This window comes from Ornithorhynchus anatinus, chromosome 14 (assembly GCF_004115215.2).
Source record: "Ornithorhynchus anatinus isolate Pmale09 chromosome 14, mOrnAna1.pri.v4, whole genome shotgun sequence".
Lineage (NCBI taxonomy): Eukaryota > Metazoa > Chordata > Mammalia > Monotremata > Ornithorhynchidae > Ornithorhynchus > Ornithorhynchus anatinus.
Window position 1 is genome coordinate 50,993,433 of NC_041741.1, and position 21,702 is coordinate 51,015,134.

The 21,702-nt window shown below is 51.0% G+C and overlaps 1 protein-coding gene across 5 annotated transcripts in view; it reads right to left on the reverse strand.

Moving 5' to 3' along the window:
* Nucleotides 1-21,702, reverse strand: part of PPARA (peroxisome proliferator activated receptor alpha) — a 58,651-nt gene that overhangs the window by 5,612 nt on the left and 31,337 nt on the right. For 4 of the 5 annotated variants that reach the window (XM_029078652.2, XM_029078650.2, XM_029078649.2 and 1 more), the window contains exons 3-5: nt 14,689-14,849; nt 12,087-12,225; nt 8,997-9,199 (exon numbers count right to left, since the gene is read on the reverse strand). In XM_029078652.2, coding sequence (XP_028934485.1) covers nt 8,997-9,199; nt 12,087-12,225; nt 14,689-14,849 — 503 coding nt within the window. The remainder of the gene's footprint in view (nt 1-8,996; nt 9,200-12,086; nt 12,226-14,688; nt 14,850-21,702) is intronic. The other variant, XM_029078651.2, reaches the window with a different exon arrangement.

Genomic DNA, 21,702 nt, shown 5'->3' on the forward strand with positions numbered 1-21,702 from the left:
GTCCCCGGAGCGCTGAAGCTGGCCGCCCCCAGGAAGCTGGTTACCAAAACAACCTGGCTGAGGGGCAAGGGGCAGGGGGCAAGGGGCAGCAGGTTTTGTGCTTCCCTGCATCTGTCTGGGGCAAAACAAAGGTTAGCTTTGGGAAGCGGCGTGGCCTAAAATGGAAAGACAGCAGGGGCTCGGGAGTCAGAGGGCCTAAGCTTCTAATCCCAGCTTTGCCGACTGCCGTGGGACTTCGGGCAAGTCGCTTAACCTCTCTGGGCTTCAATTTCCTCTCCTGTGAAATGGGGACTCAAAATCTGCTCTCTAGACCGGGAGCCCCATGGGAGTCAGGGACTGTGTCCGACTAATTAACTCATATCTACCCAGCGCTTAGAACAGTGCTTGACACGTGACAAGCACTTATCAGATATGGTAATGATATTAATAATAATAATGATAATGTTTCAAGCTCCAGTTCCAGGCAGGTGAGCTCCAAGAGTTGAGCCCATCTCCCCAACGGTAACACCTCGGTGGCTGGATTCTAATTCTGCCTCTGCCATTTGTCTGCTGTGTGATCTTGGGCAAGTCACTTCACTTCTCTGGGCCTCAGTTCCCTCATCTGTAAAATGGGGACTAAAACTATGAGCCCTATACGGGACAGGGACTGTGTCTAACCTGGTTAGCCTGGATCTACCCCAGCGCTTAGAACAGTGCCTGGCATATAGTAAACGCTTAACAAATACCATCAAAAAAACCAAAACAAAACCCTAGTTCTTCAACCCCTCGCATCAGCCAAGGGAGGTTCCTTAGCCTCGCTCAATGCACGGGAAGGGTTGGATTCTAAGTCCTCATCCTCGCTGCGTCCTGGGTGGCCATCTTGGGGCGGAAGGCCCATCAAAATACCTGTCGGATCGTCAGTCAGTCAGTCAGTCAGTCAACGGTATTTACTGAGCGCTTTCTGTGTGCAGAGTGCCGTACTAACCACTTGGGAGAGGACAACAGAACAATACACAGACACGGTCCCTGCCCACAACGGGCTTACGGTCTTAGACGGGGGAGAGACAGACGTTAATAATAATAAAAAATGAGTTACAGATATGCACACGAGTGCTGTGGGGCTGTGGGGAGAGGGCCAGCTGGTCCTGGGCACACCCAGGGCGGGCCGGCAGGTAGGGAGGGACTGGGACCGCTTTTGGACGGCCGTGCCAACTTGCGGGGTGCCAGCTGGCCGCAACCCTGGCTCTTCCACACTCTCCGCCCTGGGCAGTAACACCGTCCAGCAGAGGGAGGGTCGAGTCGGGGCGACGAGGTCGGGGGCGGCGGGGAGGGGAGGAAGGGGGTTGAGGAAAGGAGAGGGAAGGAGGGGGAGGGGGGCGTTCCTGGGGGGCCAAGGGAGAAGCATGCAGGGGTCGAGGGCGGGGACTACCAGGTGTCCAGAAAGAGGCTGGTCTGCCAGCCCGGAGGGTGGGCATCCTGGCTCTGGAAGCTGTCAATACCTGCGCTCCTAATTTAGAGAGCCTTTCTCCTAGGATGGAGTAGGTGAGCCTCATGTTGGCCAGGGACCGTGTCCTACCAGATTATCTCATCTCTACCCCAGTGGTCAGCACATAGTAAGCCTTAATGAATAATAACATCTGTTATAATAATAGTGTCGGTATTTGTTAAGCGCTTACTACGTGTCAAGCACTGTACTAAGCGCTGGGGTAGATACAAGGTGATCGGGTTGTCCCACGTGGGGCTCACAGTCTTAACCCCCATTTTTACAGATGAGGTCACTGAGACACAGAAGAGTCCCTTGGGTCTGCCCCAAGCCAACAACTGCTCACCCAACGACGCCACGGGCACAGGGTGTGATGGGGCAGGAGCGTCTGTCTGTCTGTGGCCTTCCTCCTCCTCTCGGGGTTCTTCCGGGCACTCTGTGGGGCCCTGCCAGAGAGCCAGCAGCGTGGCCTAGTGGATAGAGCCCGGGCCTGGGAGTCAGAAGGACCTGGGTGCTAACCCCAGCTCTGCCCCTTGGGCTGCCGGGTGACCTCGGGCCAGTCACTTCACTTCTCTGGGCCTCAGTTACCTCGTCTGTAAAATGGGGATTCAGACTGTGAGCCTCATGTGGGACATGGACTATGTCCAACCTGATTGCCTCATATCTACCCCGGCAGTTAGTGCCCGGCACATAGTAAGTGCTTAACAAGTACCATAAAAAAAAAGGTGGGGATAGACTGTGAACCCCCATGTGGGTCAGGGACTGTGCCCAACTTGATTAGCCTGTATCTATCCCAGCACTTAGTATATTGCCTTGCATATAGTAAGTGCTCCAGGTTTCAGCCCAGAGAAGCAGCGTGGCTTAGTGGAAAGAGCACGGGCTTGGGAGTCAGAGGTCGTGGGTTCTAATCCCACCCCCACCACTTGTCTGCTGTGTGACTTTGGGCAAGACACTCGCTTCTCTGGGCCTCGGTTCCCCATCTGTAAAACGGGGATTGAGACAGTGAGCCCCATGTGGTACGGGACTGTGTCCGACCCGATTTGCCTATATCCACCCCAGCGTTTAGTACAGTGCCTGGCACATAGTAAGCATTTAACAAATACCACATTATTATTACTATTAAAAAGTAACTTTGATCTCTGTGAATGAGATGGAAGAGAGAGAGGGACCTTCCTGGGTGAGGTGAAATGCTGAAAATGTTGGGGGGAGAGGAGGATACAAGGAAGGGGTTGAGAGCGCCTTACCCGGAGGCCTGGCGGTGACCCCTGACCCTCGACCTCTGGAGGAGGGAAGGACGGCCCTACTTGGGGACCTGGGGGGGGGGGGGGGGGGGGGGGTCATGGGGTTATTCAGGGCCCTCCTGGTTTTTCCGGTTCCCTGACTTCAGGAAAATTGAACGCCTGATTATCTTGTAACTATCCCGGCGCTTAATACGGCTCCCGGAACATAGAACAATTACCGTTTAAAAGAAATTGTAGGAGAAGAGTTGGAAACAGATATTCTTTGGGGGAAAAAAATGGAAGGGGCTCATTTCAGAATCTGTACAGTTTCATTGCTGCTTTTATCTGTTGGATCTTAACTCCAACCCCTATTTAGAAACAGAGGGGTTTATTTTTAAGGGCAGAAAATAATTACCACATCTGTTCTGGTAACAGAAATGATGAAAACAACAACAATAATAGTAACGGCATTTGTTTATTGCCGGTTATGTGCTAAAAACTGGGGTAGATGCAATATAATGACCTTCTGCCTTATCGGCAGTAGGGAAAGGAACTTATCGAATTCTGGAAATTGGCCTCAAAGTACCAAGAGTCTGTCTTACCTGGGGCCCCATGGCTAATGTCAGCTTCAAGGGCCCTCATCCCTATATGCAACCAGACACTCTGCCTCATATCTCTGCTCTGAAAAAAAACAACATACGAAGCAGATAACAAAGGGGCTCCGCGTTCCTAAGAGCTAACTCTGAAATCTCATGAGTTCAGAATTGGGGAGGCCGGGGCGGTAATACGAAAAACCGACGTGGTTGTAGGTCCCAGACTGGACCTGCCGAGAGTCCAGGGGAATGTGCAGGAAGGTTCTCTCTTCTGCAGAGACGGGTCCCTTGAAGGGCAGAGAGGAGAAAGTTTGGGCCGTAAAATGACTCAGTCTCTATTTGCGGGGTTTGAGTCTTCCCGGGCTCCCGCCCAGCAAATGGAGAGTTTCGTCTTTTCCAATCAAAGTCTTTAAGGGCATGTCTCTACTGGCCAAATGAGGCCCTTGGGGCATGAAAGTGGATTTCTTCAGCAAGTTCTTACAAAGCCCCAGTCGGCTCTTTTCAAAGTTACAGGAAACCAAGGGGCTGTTTCCCCAGAGTGGCTGGATGCCCAGTTTCCTGTTCCTTTGTGGAATGAGACCCCCTCTCCCTTCCGCTGCTCCGGGATCAACCGTTCCTGGCCTTCACGCCTGAGGAGGCCCAGCTCAGGCTCCGGCCCCCGTTGGGTCCCCAGACGGGTGACCCATCTGATCCAAACCTGCCTCGGCGGGAATCCGGTCCTGTCTCCTGGGGATGCGGCCAAACTTGGGCAAATAATAATAATGGTACTTGTTAAGAGCTTACTATGTGCCAATCACCGTTCTAAGCCCTGGGGTAGATACAAGTCAGTCAGGTTGGACACAGTCCCTGTCCCACTTGGGGCTCCGACTTTTAATCGCCACCTTACAGATGAGGCAATTGAGGCCTGGAGAAGTGAAGCGACTTACTCAAGGTCAGACAGGAGACGTGGCGGAGCCGGGATTAAAACCCAGGTTCTTCTGACTCCCGGGCCTATGCCCTATCCATTAAGCCACACTGCTTCTCAAATGAATCTCAAATGAATTCGAAATACAGATCTCCCCCTATATTGCTACCTCCGCCCCGCCCCCGGACCCACCATCCAGGGGCAAAGAGGGGTGCCGGCCCCTCTCATTGCTGCTGGGCCTGGTCCCACCTGATTCTGCCATCGGTACTCTCAAGCGTTGTGGGGGGCTACCCTCCCCGCCACCCCTTGGGCTATATCGAACTCTCCCCAGCGTTCGGTCCAGTGCTCTGCCCACAGTAGTCTGTAAGCTCCTCGAGGGCCGGGATCACGTCTACCAGCTCTCTTGACCTCTTCCAAGCACTCAGTACAGCGCTCCGCACACAGTAATCTCTCAATAACTACCACCGATCGATGGATTGTCAAGGCCAACGGGTCCCCGAAGCAGTGATTCCTCTAGGCTGTTGGGTCCCCGTCTGAAAGAGCCGATGATCTGGCGCAGGAGCCGAGCAGGGAGGTCTCAGCCCAAATCCAGGCCTGCTGGGACCGGTGCACTCGATCAACTGTATTTATTGGGCGCTTACTGTGTGCAGCGCACCGTACTGAACGCTTGAGTATAACCTAACAGAACTGGCAGACACATTCCCTGCCCACGAGGAGCTTACAGTTCAGAGGGGAGACAGACGTGAAGAGAAATGAATAAATGACAGAGATGGACATAAGTGCTGTGGGGCTGGGGGGGGGGGGGATAAATGGAGCAAGTCCAAGTGCTAGGGTGACGCGGAAGGGAGTGGGAGAAGAGGGACTCGGTATCGTGGGGACTCCCGGGAGTGAGCGAATCCCCTGGGTAGGACCGGGGCCGCAGAGGCTGCCGAGTTGTGGACGTCCCCCTCCCCTCGCCTTGGGCTGCCTTCCAGGAGTTGATGCCGTACTGGGGGCGGGGGGCAATGGGCAGCCAGGGCTACTTGGAGTCTGACCCTTTCCGGCTCGTTGGTTTCTGACACTGCCGGAAGACTGACCGGTTCGGCAGTCTGCCGGCCGCCCGGGAGGGCGGGGGTGAAACCGCGGGCCATTAGCCCAACGACTGCCTTTTTTTTTTTTTTCCCAAGTTACCAAAATCCACTTCTGCTGCCGTAAAAATACGGGACGGAGAAGGTGGCCCAGATTTTGAACCGTCGTCCAAAACACGCATCTCCTTCGATAATCTAACCAGCCCTGACACGTGGAATCAGAGCAAGTGCCGTTTCGGTTTCAGAGCCTGGCACTTCCACTCCGATAAGAGCCCTTAGGACCGTGTGCCGCATCCTCTCTTCAAGCCCAAACGGAGTGGCCGTGCTCACTCAACACCCCTGGCACGTATTTCCTCGATGAAGTCGCTGACCCTCGCTTTCAGAGGGCGGTGAAGACCGTCGCGGCTCGTGGAAAACAGGCTCCCGGAGGCTCCAGGGGGCCCCGAGGGGCTCCGAGGGCCGAGGTAAATCACGATTCTCGAAACCAGAGCCCAGATCCAGCTAGGGTTTCGTTCCAGGAGGGCTTATGCAGCGGGGGCCGGGAGGGCAGGGTTCCAGCTGGACCCTGACATTGAGCAAACACGGGGAGAGAAGAGCTTGACCTCCCCTGGGCAAACAGATGCGGGGGCGGGGGTGATTTCTGGAAACCGAGTCAACAAGGCCAGGCTAGGGAGCGACTCATCCCGCACGTGTGGACAGGACGAATCCCCTGGGTCCGGGGAAGGATCCCGGGTCCGGGATCAAAGGGAAGGGGACGAGGACCCAGCTCGGACTTACAAGTCTCTCAGGCTTTTAGAGAGCAGTTTTCCCAGACGCCCCAGCATTTCAGGCTGTCATAAGTGGTTGTCGGGTTTGTGGCTGGAATGAGGGCACAGATGGGTCTTGGCTTTTTGCACTTGGCCTGATTTATAATAATAACGTTGGTATTTGTTAAGCGCTTACTATGTGCAGAGCACTGTTCTAAGCGCTGGGGTAGATACAGGGTAATCAGGTTGTCCCACGTGGGGCTCACGGTCTTCTTCCCCATTTTACAGATGAGGTAACTGAGGCACAGAGAAGTTAAGTGACTTGCCCATAGTCACACAGCTGACAAGTGGCAGAGCCGGGATTCATTCAATCGTTCATTTAATCGTATTTATTGAGTGCTTACTGTGTGCAGAGCACTGTACTAGTCGCTTGCACTGCACAAAGCATTCAGACAACAAAGAAGCAGCGTGGTTTAGTGGATAGAGCACGGACCTGGGAGTCAGAAGGTCATGGGTTCTAATCCCGGCTCTGCCACATGTCTGCTGTTTGACCTTGAGAAAGTGCTTCACTTCTGTGGGCCTCAGTTCCCTCATGTGCTTCACTTCTCTGGGCCTCAGTTCCCTCATCTGTAAAATGGGGATTAAGAGTGTCAGCCCTCTGTGGGACAGGGACTGTGTCCTACCTGACAAACTAATATCTACTCCAGTGGTCAGAACAATGCTTAGCACATAGTAAGCGCTAAACAAGTACAACAATAATTAATTATTATTATGAACCTCCAATCCAGGGTCCAGACACACACATACATTCACAAACATACACACCCCCTCTCTCTTTCTCAATCTAAATATAACACGCAGGCCTCTCGGAGCTATCTGTGTGCATCTGCGTGTCCTCGGGGGACCTTGGATTTCGTCACCTCTGGCCAAGGGCAAACAAATCACAGCTCAGCCCCTCTGGCGTGTCACAGTTGGGAAGGGCAGAGGGGCGATCTCTGGGCCACGCCAACCCAAATCCTTCAAAACGGAATATTTTCGGCTCTTGTAAACTGACTCTGTAACTTTCTACCCCGAAAACCAAAACCCAACCAGACCGAGGTTTCCTCCGAAAGCCCTGGGATATCTACCGAGCGAAGGCTTGGAGTGTTACTAGATTTTAGAGGTGGGCCTGCCCTGATTTTGCAAATGGGTTGCTGCGGCTGTTGCCGTCGCTGCCAATTCTGTGGTCGGAAACGACTCCCGCTTGTTTGGCCCCGGGGCTTCTCTTGCCGGGGTGTGGTTTTTACCAATTTAAGAAATCAATAGGGCAGGCTTCCTTAAATACACCCAAATGCCCACTCCTGATTCCCTGGGACTAGAAGGAAGAATTAAAGGCTCAGGTAAATGGGGTTGGTTTTGCTCATGAAAGCGAGCCGCCCGTGAGATGCCAGAGTTTCTCGTGACTAAATTTCGAGCGGGTGATTCCCGGTGAGAATGGCCGCAAGCTCTTCACAAGGGGGAAGCTCGGTCGGCCACGTCAAAGGGGGGCAGGCGGAAAGCTCGCCGGCATTAGTTCAACCGGGGGACGTCCCTCTCTTTGGGGGGCTCCTCGGGGCTCGGGGACCGGCTCGATCGGGGACCGGGCCGCCCCGGGGTCTGGGGAATCAATCGGAGGGGGCTCCTCTCTCAGGGTCCCCCTCGCCCCAACCAACTGCCGGGAGAAGTTCTGGGGACTGCAAGAGTGGGCCACCGTGGGGGTGCTCCCAAGGGCTTGAAGCAGGATTTCTTTATTTCTACTGTCCCTCTCCCCCTCTAGACTGAAAGCTCATTGTGGGCAGGTACTGTGTCTTTCAATTGTTACAGCGTACTCTCCCAAGTGCTTGGTACGGTGTTTTACACACGCTAGGTGCTCAATGAATACGAGCGGCTCATAGGCCGGCTAGGATTTACAAAGGACTCTCTGGCAAACCAAGCAGCGTGGTCTAGTGGAAAAACCAAGGGCCTTGAAGTTAGAGGCTGATTTTTGCTCTGCCACATAACCATTTTTTTTTTTAATGGTTCTTGTTAAGTGCATACTGTGTGCCACACACTATAGTAAGCATTGGGGTAGATACAAGATAATCAGGTCGGATACATTCCTCGTCCCACATGGGGCTCGCAGTTTAGCTAGGAGGGAGTAGGATATAATCCCCATTTTACAGATGAGTTAACTGAGGCCCAGAGAAGTGAAGTGACTTGTCCAAGGTCATACAGCAGACAGGTGGTGGAGGCAGAATTAGAACCCAGGTCCTCTCTTTCCATTAGGCCATGCTGCTTGGACATGTCACTTCAATTCTCTTCTCCGTGCCTGTTTCCTCATCTGTTCAGTACTTTTCCTCCCTCCTATTAGGAGACTGTGAGCCCCACGTGGGACAGGGACTGTTTCCAACCCGATTACCTTGGATCTCCTCCAATGTTTAGTACAGTGCTTGGCACGTAATAAGCGTTTAACAAGTGCCATCAAAAAAAAAAAAAAAGCCAACAAGCGGGTTTCTCACAGCCCTCTCCCCTGCTCTTACAAGGATGATAAGAATAATAATGATGGTACTCGTTAAGCACTTATCACGGGATAAACCCCGTTCTGAGTGCTGGGGTAGATATAAGTTAATCGGGTTGAACACTGTCCCTGTCCCAATTGGGGCTCACTGTCTCAATCCTCATTTTACAGATGAGATAACCGAGGTACGGTGAAGTGAACTGCCCGAGGTCACAAAGCACAGATGTGGCAGAGCCGGAATTTGAACCCAGGTCCTTTTGGCTCCCGGGCCCGTGCTCTTTCCACTAACCCACGCTATTTCACAGTAGCCTTGCAACTAGTTTCAATATACATATATTTTAAATATATGTAAAAGGTCAGCTTTCATTTGGCCAGCCAGTTACCCGGACTGAATCTTGGACTGCTGTCATTTACTGATGGGTTTTCTCTCACCGGGGGTCTGGGCCATCGGATCCCAACTCCAATAAAACTGAAAGCAAAAACACCTACTGGATTGTTGGTGGTTTTCCCCGCAAGGATGACTCTGGCTTTGACTTTGTTCATGTTAAAGTTTTTCAGGTAGGCTTCGTAAATTCTCTTGGCAAGGGATTTGAGGTCGGCAATTTCAGAATCTTCCACTTCGTGTTCACAGGTAAGGATTTCTGCTTTCAACTTGGCTTTCTCGGACCTCGGCATTCTTCCGAAACGGATTGCTGGTCGGCGGGGAGGGGAGAAATGCGATCATGAAACGTGCAGAGATGACACCACAATCAGTAGGGAAGCAGCATGGCTGAGTGGAAAGAGCCCGGGCTTGGGAGTCAGAGGGCATGGCTTCGAATTCCGGCTCTGCCACTTGTCAGCTGTGTGACCGTGGGCAAGTCACTTAACTTCTCTGGGCCTCAGTTACCTCCTCTGTAAAATGGGGATTGTGAGCCTCACGTGGGCCAACCTGAGGACCCTGTACCTGCCCCAGTGCTTAGAACAGTGCTCAGAACAGTGCTCTGCACATAGTAAGCGCTGAACAAATACCCACATTATCATCAGTACAGGGGGCCGGCACCTAGCAAGAAGAGCGAAATGGCAGAAGGTCGAAATGGGGTTCTGGGACCCAAGTGGTTAGTGCAAACAAGGGGGCTGCTTCTCTTGGATGAAATTCATTCCTTCTTCTTCTTCATCATCATAATAATGGTAATAATGGTACTTGTTAAGTGCTTACTACGTGCCAAGCACTGTTCTAAGCATTGGGGTAGATACAAGTTGATCAGTTCCCTCGTCTGTAAAATGGAGATAGAGACTGTGAGCCCCACGTTGGACAGGGAGTGTGTCCAACCCAACTTGCTTGTATCCACCCCGGCACTTAGTACAGAGTCCGGCACATAGTAAACGCTTAGTACCATAATTAACATTAATTAACATTAAGGTTGGACACAGTCCCTGTCCCACACTGGGCCCACACTTTTAATCCTCAATTTTTACAGAAGAGGTAGCTGAGGCCCAGAGAAGTGAAGTGACTCTCCCAAAATCACAAAGTAGACATGTGAAGGAGCTGGGATTAGAACCTGGCTCCCAGGTCTGGGCTCTCTCCACTAAGCCATGCTGCTTAATGAATTGTCCATTCTGATAATGACTTCCCCTGGCAAGGAAACAGCCCAAAGAGGCTACGGCCCATGACAGAGTGGCAAAAAAGACAAGAGCCCACAGGATCTCAGCATCTGCCAGGCAGGAGCTAGAGATTACGGTGGCCGGAGCATCCCAATTCTCTCTGAGCTTCCGAGGGTACGCGTCTTCCGACCATTTCCAGGGGCACAAAATGCTCCGGCTTTCAAGGCCGCCCTGCAGTACTTTTAGGCAGAGGCAGGTAAGCTTGTAATATTAATAATGATAATAACAATAGCGGTATTTGTTAAGCGCTTACTATGTGCCAGGCCCTGTACTTAGCATTGGGGTGGACACAGGCAAATCAGGTTGGACACAGTCCCTGTCCCATGTGGGGCTCACGGTCTCAAATCCCCATTTTACAGATGAGGTAACTGAGGCCCAGAGAAGTGAAGCGACTTGTCTAAGGTCACACAGCTGAAAAGGGGCGGAATCAGAATTAGAACCCATGACCTTCTGACTCCCAGGCCCATGCTCTTTCCACTAGGCCGCACTGCTTCTCCCAAGAGCTTAGAACAGTGCTCTGCACACAGTAAGTGCTCAATAAATACAACCGATTGACAGTACAGTGCTCTCCACAGGGTAGGCACTCAATAGATATGACTGATAGTACAGTGCTCTCCAAACAGTAAGCTCTCAATAAATACTCCCAAATGATTTGTTGATTGAGACGAGCAGTGGTTAAAATTTCTTCTGGTCTAAGGCTTGTTGTGGGCAGGGGATGTGTCTACCAACTCTGTTGAACTGTACTCTCCCAAGGGCTGAGTACAGTGCTCTGCACACATTAAGCACTCAGTAAATACAACTGATTGACAGTACAGTGCTCTGCACAAAATAAGGGCTCAATAAATATCGCTGGCTGACTGATTGAGATGAGCGAGAATCAAAATTTCTCTCTGGTCTGGAAGGATACTTTAATGTGCGTATTTCAAGATTAGGGACAAAATTCAACCGCGGTTGTTTGATTTTGCACTTTTTCACTGTCTTTCATTCACCATCTCAGTGCTGCAGAAGGGACCACTTACTGTCTTAGCTGGCAGAGGAAAGAAGTCCAGCCTTCGCCTACCTACATTATAGCCCACGTGGGCAACTGGTGGCTCCCTCTGCTACCTGTTGCAGGCAGAGGATTAAAAAAAAGAATCTTCTGCTTTTTCCCATGAAGTATGCTCACTCACAGCGCTCTAGAGGACTCATTAATGCCACCCCAATGGGGAAATTCCATAGGCCACAATTTGAACCTTTTCATTTGTCACGTGGAAATAGCATGGAAAATAGCCCGGCCTCTATTTCCTCATCCGTCTGAGCCCAGATGAGTTTGTAAAAGAAAACCGGTCGGGAAGCAGCATGGACTAGTGGAGAGAGCCCGGGCCTGGGAGTCGGGGGGGACCTGGGTTCTAATTCCAGTTCTGCCAATTGCTTGCTGTGTGACCCTGGGCAAGCTACTTGGCTTCTCCGGGCCTCAGTTTCCTCAATGGCAAAATGGGGATTTAATACCTGTTCTCCCTCCTACTTACACTATGAGCTCCATGAGGGACAGGGACTGTGTCTGACCTAATTGACCTGTACCTACCTCAGTGTTTAGAACAGTGTTTGCCCCACAGTAAGCACTTAAATGCTATCGAACAATAAAGCAACAGACAGCGTGACTTTCTATTATACTTCTGTTTCGCTGATGATTTCCTTGCCCAAAGCTGATGGCATCTCCCAGAAGGCCCTTCTCTTACTGAAGGTTATTTTGCTTTTCGGGGATGGTTTTCAATCGTCCACTCCTGCTAGATCCCGGGTGACCCCCTGAGACTATTTCTTACTTGGGTCACAGGAAAAACAGTCTCTGGACTGCGGGGGTGGAGCCCAGATATTCAAAGGACAGCGATACCCACAGAACCGTGAGAGGAAGGAATCGGAAGACGCTGACCAAGTGTCAAAAAGCGCAGGCTTACCTACCGTTATGTGACATCCCGACCGAAAGGCACTTTTGAAATCGACAGTATTGGCACTTATTACGGTTCTTTTTCTGGATTTTGCAGGTGCGGTCGCATTTGTCATAGGCCAACTTGAGTCGAATCGTCCGCCTAAAGAAACCCTGTAAGAAGCGAAGAGAACGTAGTTTAGCGGAAAGTCGGGGCTCCCGGCGGAAACAGACAGACCCGGCTGCTCTCTCCTTGCCTTCCACCTGCCACAGTGGATGAGACTAACTTCAGGCAACCCTAAGTCAGGGCAATTTCACTCCAGCCTCTTCTGCAATCTTGGGGACCAACGAAAGAGTCAAACAATTTCTGGAGCAGGAGAAACAAATTAAAACGATCTGGACCCTAGTTTTTCCCCTTGGATGTTTTTCATTTAGAACACTGGCTTTCCAAGCCATAGCTAAGGGGCTCGAAAATCTGGTGAGGTCTCATGGAGCACTCAGCCCAGTGGGGATTAAAATGATCTGCACGCCAGTTTCTCCTCCTGGATGCTTTTCAACTAGAACACTGGTTTTCAAAGCCATAGCCAAGGGGCTCAAAAATATGGTGAGGTCCTTGGATACACTAAGCCCAAGATGGGAAAACCTTTCATCCCTCATTTGTTTTTTGAGCCAGGCACTGTACTAAGTCTGGGAAAGGTACAGGCTAATCAGGGCGGATACGGTCCGTGTCCCACCTGGGGCTCACATTATTAAAATCCATTATACAGATGAGGGCACTGAGGCCCAGAGAAGTGAAGTGACTTGCCCAAGGGCACTCAGCAGACAAGTGGCGGAGCTGGGATTAGAACCCACGTCCTTCTGCCTCCCAGGGCTGGCCTCTATCCACTAGACCAAGCTGCTTCCTTCCAATGTTGTGAATCCCAATGAAAATAATGATGGTAATAATAATGATAACAGTGGAATTTAAGTGCTTACTATTTGCAAGCACAGTACGAAGCACTGGGCAGATTCAAGATAATCAGGCCGGGCACAGTCCCTGTCCCACCTGGGGCTCTTAGTCTAAGCAGGAGGGAGAGCAAATATTTAACCCCCATTTTCCAGATGAGGAAACCGAGGCCCAGAGAAGTGAAGCAACTAGCCCCAGGTCACCCAGCGGCAGAACCGGGACTAGAACCCAGTCCTCCTGACTCCTAGGCCCGGGCTCTTTCAGCTAGGCCAGCCTGGCGAGCCCCAAGGATCCCAGTGCTGTGTATCCGTGAGCGTAGTCCCAGAGAAATTCAGCTCTCAGCAAACCATGGGCACGGATCACTCGGTTCCTTGAAGGAAAAATAAATAAATAAATAAATAAAAGGAGATGGGTCCTCGCTCCACGGCCCGATTTCCTTTCTCTAAGCAACAGAGGAAATACGGTACTTAGTCCAAGCTGAATTCCACTGGCTGGCTCCAGAAGGGCCCCTCAGGCTGGCCCTACTGTTCTAGCCCCTTCTCAAAACCTAGGTGTGGCCAGTTGGAATCAAGCCTGCACGAAAGAGGGTTTTTCCATCCCGCTTTGAAGTTCATCTGGAGGCGCTGGGGTAGCCGTTGCTTTTTAGGGTTTTTTGCCTCTGCCTCGGCTCATCTGCTCTGGTTTTTACATTTCCCTTTCCTTGTTCTTCTTGGACCGACCTGAGGCGAGAACTCCAGAAGGGGCAGAGGCCTCTGAGGGAAGGCTCCCACTCGATTCACCCCTTAAGCCCTCAGACGGTGCCAGACGGGGAGATGTTCAACCAGAGGAGGGGCCGAGGCGGGGGCGAGGGGCTGGGTTGGTGAGTGGGACCCCGAGGGTTAGAAGATGCCAGGGAAGGCGATGCAGAGTCTGGAGCGAAAGGCCGGCCCTGAGGCAGAGCACATGGGGTACAGAGTTCTGGATGCCTCTGAGGACCGCAAGATCGACTGGGCACTCTGCTGCTCTGAGCATTGGCAAATAATAATAATAATAATGATAGTATTTGTTAAGCACCCACTGCTCTCCAGGTACTGTTCTAAGCACTGCGGTGGATACAAGCAAATTGGGTTGGACAGTCCCCTGGGGGCTCACAGTCTTAGTCCCCGTTTTATAACTGAGGTCACAGGCCCAGAGAAGCCAAGTGACTTGCCCAAGGTCGCAAAGCGGACAGGTGGCAGAGCCGGGGTTAGAACCCAGGTCCTTCTGACTCAAGGGCCCCGGGCTCTATCCACCGGGCCACGGGTGTCTCTCTGGGGGAGGCAAAATGAAGATTACCTGAGGTGACCCCCTCTTCCCGGACACCTCAGGCAAGTCGGAGTGAATGGAGAAAGAGCCAAGGGGATGGAACGCCCCGGGCGGGTGTCTTCTGTGCAACAATCCACCATCTTGCTTTTTAATTCCTAATCTCCCTTGTTTCCTGGATCGCCAGGGTCTAGCCTAATTTAGTGAAAATCACCATAACCATTCTGCTAATTCTTCACCCCCTCCCGGGATGGTTTCTTATTGGATAAGGCATTTCCGGTCCCGACCTCAGTCCCGGGGGGGGGGGAGACACGAACGGAACAGGGAGGAAACAAAACATGAAACAGTGAAGATTCGGCCGGGGCCGAGGCATTTATCAAACAGACGCGTGCGCTGGGTGCCAACTGTACCTTACAACCCTCACAAGCATGGACTCCGTAATGGTATCCTGAGGCTTTATCGCCACAAATTCTACATTCAATGTTTAACATGCCGCTGCAGGACTCGTCACTGCTGCCTGGAACGGCGGGGTAGTTAATGGATGAAGGGCTGGATGCTGGTGAAAGGGTGTCTAGATGAAAAGAGGAAAATGTTGGGAATGCTCGAAACAACCAATCCCGACCGCTGAAGCGTGGCAAAGGAAAAGGATGTGGTTCATGCCTGTCGGCCCTTTTCCTTTAAAATCACTCTTTAAGCACCTCCCAAGTACCAGGCACTACGCTGACCGCCGGGTAGATACTAGATAATCCGGTCGGACACGGTCCTGGTCCCGCACAGGGCTGACGGTCTTCGACTCCATTTTCCAGATGAAGGAACTGAGGCCCAGAGAAGTGAAGTGACTTGCCCATGGTCCTGCAGCAGCCAAGTGGCGGAGCTGGGATTAGAACTCGGGTCCTCTGACTCCCGGGCCCAGGCTCTTTCCACTAGGCCCCGCAAACCGGATCCAACGTTCAAATGCAAAAGTGCCTTTGGCAAAGGTAAGTGCGCCGGCCACACTAAGACAAGTTAGATTTAGCCCTCCCGGGCAGAATCACTGAGTAATAATAATGTTGGTATTTGTTAAGCGCTTACTATGTGCAGAGTACTGTTCTAAGCGCTGGGGTAGACACAGGGTAAGCAGGTTGTCCCACGTGAGGCTCACAGTTAATCCCCATTTTACAGATGAGGTAACCGAGGCACAGAGAAGTGACTTGCCCACAGTCACACAGCTGACAAGTGGCAGAGCCGGGATTCGAACCCATGACCTCTGATCCCCAAGCCCGGGCTCTTTCCACTGAACCACGCCGCTTCTCTGGAGTAGAGCACTCCAGTTGAGCGCTCCTGGGAAACAGAGTCCCGATGCAAGAGGCTCCATCTAGGGTCAGTCAGTCAGTCAACAGGATTTATTGAGCGCTTACTCTGTGCGGAGCACTGTACTAAACGTACTTGGGAGAGTGCGATAGAACAACAGAACAGACACATTCCCTGCCACAATGAGCTTCCAGTCTAGAGGACCAAGGGCTCAGGAGAGGCCGGAAGGTGGCTCTATGCCAACATTTCCTGCCCAACCTTGGACGATTCCCCGTCCCCGCCCCCGACGAGTAACAACAATCACCACCAGCAATCTTCCCAGAGTCATCAATCAATCAGTGGTATCCCCTGGATGTTTACTAAGTGCACAGCTCTGTACTAAGCGTATGGAAGAGTCCAATCCACCAGAGTTGGTAGACGGGTTCCCTGCCCCACGAGGCGCTCGGCCGGGGCTAATCGCTGAACCAAACAGACGAACGGAGAGAGCTGGGGCGGCTGTTCGTCCCGTTCCAGCTGACCGGAGAAGCTGATCGGAGAAGCAGCGTGGCTCAGTGGAAACAGCATGGGCTTTGGAGTCAGGGCTCATGAGTTCGAATCCCAGCTCTGCCACTTGTCGGCTGTGTGACTGTGGGCAAGTCACTTAACTTCTCCGTGCCTCAGTTCCCTCATCTGTAAAATGGGGATTAAGACTGTGAACCCCACGTGGGACAACCTGGTTCCCCTATGTCTACCCCAGCGCTTAGAACAGTGCTCGGCACATAGTAAGCGCTTAACAAATACCAACATTATTATTACCCGACCCCCGTCCGCTCCGGGTCCGGCCATACAGTAGAACAGAGGCGGAGTCGGGATTAGAAACCATGACCTTCTGACTCCCGGGCCCTTGCCCCAACCACTAATGCCATGCAAAATCACACCTCAGACAAGTGACGGAGCTGGGATTAGAACCCAGGTCGTTCCGACTCCCAGACCCGGGCTACAGCCACTAGGCCATGCGGCTTCTCATTGGGATAGTCGAAACCCAGCGACCCGTCACAAGGCTGAGGTGGGAAGGATTTTCTTGACCCAGGACAGTTTCAGTCAGGGAAATCTGAAATTCTGTGTTTGAGGGCACTGGCCGGCTCCAGAATCAATCAATCAAAGGTTTTACTGAGTAGCCTGAACTATATGCTTGGTAAAGGACAAAGAAAGCGACAGACAGGCGCTGTCTGCAGGGGTTTACAATCTCAAGGGGAAAACGGGCAGACGCAAATTATTGACTAAGACGGGGCACGGAAGGAAGAACGAGGATTATATGATGATATGTCAGGAACGAGTTTCTTAAACAGAATCTCCCAGGACGGTCACCCGGACAAAAGATAACTGAGTTATCCTCCGTAGGCTAAAGTCTGAGCCGCTACGATCAATGAATCAATGGTATTTATTGAGCAATTACTGTATGCAGAGCACTGTACTAAGCGCTTGGGAGAGTACAACGTAACAGTGTTGGGAGACCCGATTCCCTCCCGACAAGGAGGTCTCCAGTCTACAATCTCCACCGCTACAACTTGGAGAATCTCACGTTCAGGCTGATTCGGGAATCGGGAACCAAAGATTAAGGGCAATACTGTAATAGATTTATGGTTTGTTTGTTGTTGTTTTCCTCAAGAGCCAATGTTTCTGGCCTTTCGATTATGAGTGTAATCCCTGAGTCTTTGTATCCAAACGTAATAATAATTATGGCATTTATTAAGAGTTTACTCTTTGCCAAAGACCACAGGATAAGAATAAAAGTCAGAGCCAGAGAGCTTTTGGCTGTATTTCCGAAGTGGAAAACACTAAAGAGTGGAGCCTGAACATGGAGAAGGAACGATGAAAATAAGTTGGGTGGTGATTCAGAAACGATACAGCTAATAGCATTTTTTCTGCATTTTTTCTCCATTGTGTTCAACTTCAGCGTACTTGTGTTCGATTTTATAAGCGACTGCCCATCAAGCTTTGAGAAAATGGAAAGCGGCACGGCCTGGGGGATAGAGCTCAGGCCTGGGAGTCAGGAAGACCTGGGTTCTCATCCCGGCTCCGCCTCTTGTCTGCTGTGTGACCTTGGGCAAGTCACCTCACTTCTCTGGGCCTCAGTTCCCTCATCTGGAAAATGGGGATTAAGACTGTGAGCCCCACTCGGGGCAGACACGGTGTCCAACCGGTTTAGCTTGTACCTACCTCAGGACTTACAGCAGTGCTTTACACATAGTAAGCGATTAACAGAAGGCACCTTTATCAGCATTATTATATTAAAATGAAATACGACATCTATGCCAGGTGGAATAAAATGGTAGATCCATGGCCAGTTCACACACAAGGACCTACTAACTCCCCAGTGCCCTTAGTACAGTGCTCTATATGGTGTAAGCTCTCAGTAAATACCACTGATTATGCCAAAAACATGTTTTCCCGTGAATATTTGGGGAGCTCCTGGGAAAGGCATGCCTGAGGCCTCGCAAAGTAACCCAGCCCAAACGAAGGAAAAGCCCCCTAACTCCTAAGGCCGCCAATGTGATGATAATAATAATCATATCATAACAATAATCGGGGTAACTGGTTAAGCACTTATGATGCGCCAAGCACTGATCTAAGCGCTGGAGTAGATGCAAGATAATTGGGTCATCTCTGGGGTTCTCATTCTAGGTAGAAGGGCGAACAAGTACCGAATCCTCGTTTTACAGAATTAGGGAGGCACAGAGAAGTGAAGTGACTGGTCCAAGGTGAGACAGCAGACCAGCGGGGGAGCCGGAATGAGAGCCCAGGGTCTCTGACTCCCCGGCCTGGGATCTTTCCACTGGGCCTCACTGGTTCCCTACACCAGCAGACCTCATAGCTGCCGGAGGAGAAGAGCCTCCAGATCACCTCCTGTGACTACTAATCTAGTTCAAGAGAACGGCAGGCGAAAAGAAAATAATCTGGGCCGTTTGTAAATGAAGGTTTCAAAGACTTGAGACCTCAAAGAAGAATGCCAGAGTTTGGCCTCTTTCTTCTCTCTCTCTCTTCGGAAGAGATTTGCTTCTCCTGGATGAACTCACCTCACCCTCCAGGACACCCAGGGACAAACTTTTGCAGAGAGTAAATTCCAAAGGACCTTCCGTAAAAGGCATGATTCTGGCGAAACATCTTAACGGAGGACTGGATTAGATATGAAGCCCAGAAATCCAATTTACAAGTAAGGAAATAAGTTGCCAGAAAAAAAGCCTTATCATCATCATCATCATCATCATCAATAGTGCTTCCTGAGCATTTACTGTGCAGAGCACTGTACTAAGTGCTTGGGAGAATACAATATAACAGATTTGGAAGACACATTCCCTGCCCACAACGAGCCTTGTGTCCTAAACAGGTCTGGCCAGAAACTGTAAACTACAAAAACTGGGAGGGAAAACTAAACTGAAAAATGATCCCACAGTCCCGAATAAAGTTTAACATCCTGCTAGCTCTGGTAGAGGGTGCAGGTGGGGAAGGAGACCCCCTGTAGTATTTTTTATTAGTAATAATAGTAATGATAATAATTGTGGTATTTGTAAAGCGCTTACTACTGTGCCAGATACTGTACTCAGCGCTGGGGTAGATACCAGCGAATCAGGTTCAACACAGTCCCTGTCCCACATATGCCTCAGTCTTCAACCCCATTTTCCAGATGAGGGACTTGAGGCCCAGAGAAGTGAAGTGACTTGCTCGAGGTCACACAGCAGACACGTAACGGAGCCAACATTAGAACTGGGGTCCTTCTGACTCCCAGGCCCAGGTTCTTACTCAATGAGTCAAACTGCTTCTCTATATGCTGACTATGCGCTAAACACTGGGGTAGATACCAGACAGGCAGGTCCAACATGGGGCTCACATTCTAAAAAGGAAGGAATACAGGTATTGACTCCCCATTTTGCAGATAAGGGAATTGAGGCCCGGAGACACGAAGTGACTTGCCCAAGATCTGAGCAGGTGAGTGGCAGAAATGGGATTGGAACCCAGGTCCTTCTGACTCCCAGGCCCGAGGTCTTTCCACTAGGCCATGCTGCTCCACACTTAAATATGCTCTGAGTCTTCTGGGGGGCTTAGGGCCCACCCTACTTCCCTTAGGAAATGAAGCACTAAAAGCCTGACCGGAGCAAAACTTTGCCTAGGACAGACCGAGTAGTTTCTGGCCTTTCGGGTTGAAGGCGAACCGATAACTGGAATCTGGACTGCGCTGATCGGATTCACACGAAACTTCCCCGACCAGTACAAAAAAATCCACCCTGAATTACAGAGTACATGTCTAAATTAACACTTGGCCCCGCATCAAGGCATTCTGGCAAATTCACCCATTAAAAATCAGTTTGAGTTTGCTTTGGACGAGAGACTAATCGGTGAACAGATTAGGTGTCAAAAGCCTGGCCAAAATCGGAGGAAAGGGAAAGAGGGCTGGGGCGGTGCCACGCTGAAGCCGCTGCAGACGTCTACTTTTGAGATTTCTCTAGGTTGCACAGTGTAAAGGTCACCAACAGATTTTGTGTAGATGCAGAGGGAAGGATGAAATGAGGAGGTAACGCTAAAGAAACCCTTTATTGGCCTCTTCCACCGGTTAAACCGGCTGTCCGACATAATCTCACGCCTCTAGAGACGGAATATCATTTAAAAGCAGCTCATTCGTTTATTCAATTCATTTGATCGTGTTTGTTGAGCACTTACTGCGTGCAGAGCACTGTACTAAGTGCACGGGAGAGTAGAATAGAACAATAAACGCACATTTCTCGCCCACAACGGCTTTACGGTCTAGAGACGAGTTTACCGTCTAGAGGCGAGTTTACGGTCTAGAGCTCATTTGGAGGAATTCCTCTTGGATACAGAAGGTAGCCAGATGACTTGATAATAATAATAATAATAATCACTGTGGTATTTGTTAAGCGCTTACTCTGTGCCAAGCACCGTATTAAGCACTGGGGTGGATATAAGCAAATCATGTAGGACACAGTCCCTGTCCCACGTGGGGCTCACAGTCTCAATCCCCATTTTACAGGTGAGGGAACTGAGGCCCAGAGAAGTGAACTGACTTGCCCAAGGTCACACAGCAGACATGTGGTGGAGTCAGGATTGGAACCCACAACCTTCTGACTCCCAGGCCCAGGCTCTATACACTGCGCCATGCTGCTTGATCTAACCCCCACACACGCTCTCCCCATATGTGAAGATTTTCTCTTCTAATGGACAGATTCAATTTTTCTTAGGAAGAAATAATTATTATGGTATCTGGTAAGCGCTTACTATGTGCCAGGCACTGTTCCAAGCGTGGGGGCAGGTTCACGTTTATCAGGTTGGACACAGCCCCTGTCCCCACACGGGGCTCAAGGTCTCAATCCTCTTTTTAAAGATAACTGAGGCTCAGAGAAGCTAAGTGACTGGCCCAAGGTCACCCAGCAGACAAGTTATCCATCGTGGGTCAGACCAATGGTCCTTCTGGTCTAATTTTCTGGTCTCCAGTGGGGGTAGGGATTGCCCGGGGGAAACTGGTCTCCCGGGGACCCTAGTGGATGTCTAACCTCGTCGTTAGGGACGGAACACCTGACAGATCTACCTTTCTCGAGTCCACCCCTACCTGCCCTTTCAGGCCACGTTAGGGACGCTCCACCCACAGTTGATCCAAGCCCCTCTTGAGTCTGCTCATCTTTTCGGTTCACGCGACTTCCGGACGTAACAAAAACCCGTGTCCTCACTGACCGTTGGGTGACGGAGTCCTTTTTTTTTTAAACCAAGCGGTCATATTCACTGTGTGCTTACTACATGCAGAGTACGGTACTAAGCGCTTGGGAAGGTACAATACAATCAAATTTAGCAGACCCGTTCTCTACCCATAATGAGTTTACAGTGTAAAGGGGGCTTTTATGCTACTTCTTAAGGACTTGCTATGAGTCAAACGCTATTCTATGAGCTGGGCGAGGTTCAAGTGAATTAGGCCAGACGCAGTCCCCACCTCGTATGGGCCTCAGTCTACACGGGAGGGAGAGCAGATACTTAATCCTCATTTTACAGATGGGGAAACTGAGGCAGGGTCTTCTGTAGTTCATTTGGTCATCCCGGTGGTAACGATGACTTCCGGGTCTGTGATTTTTCTCACGTTGGGCAAACTTTGC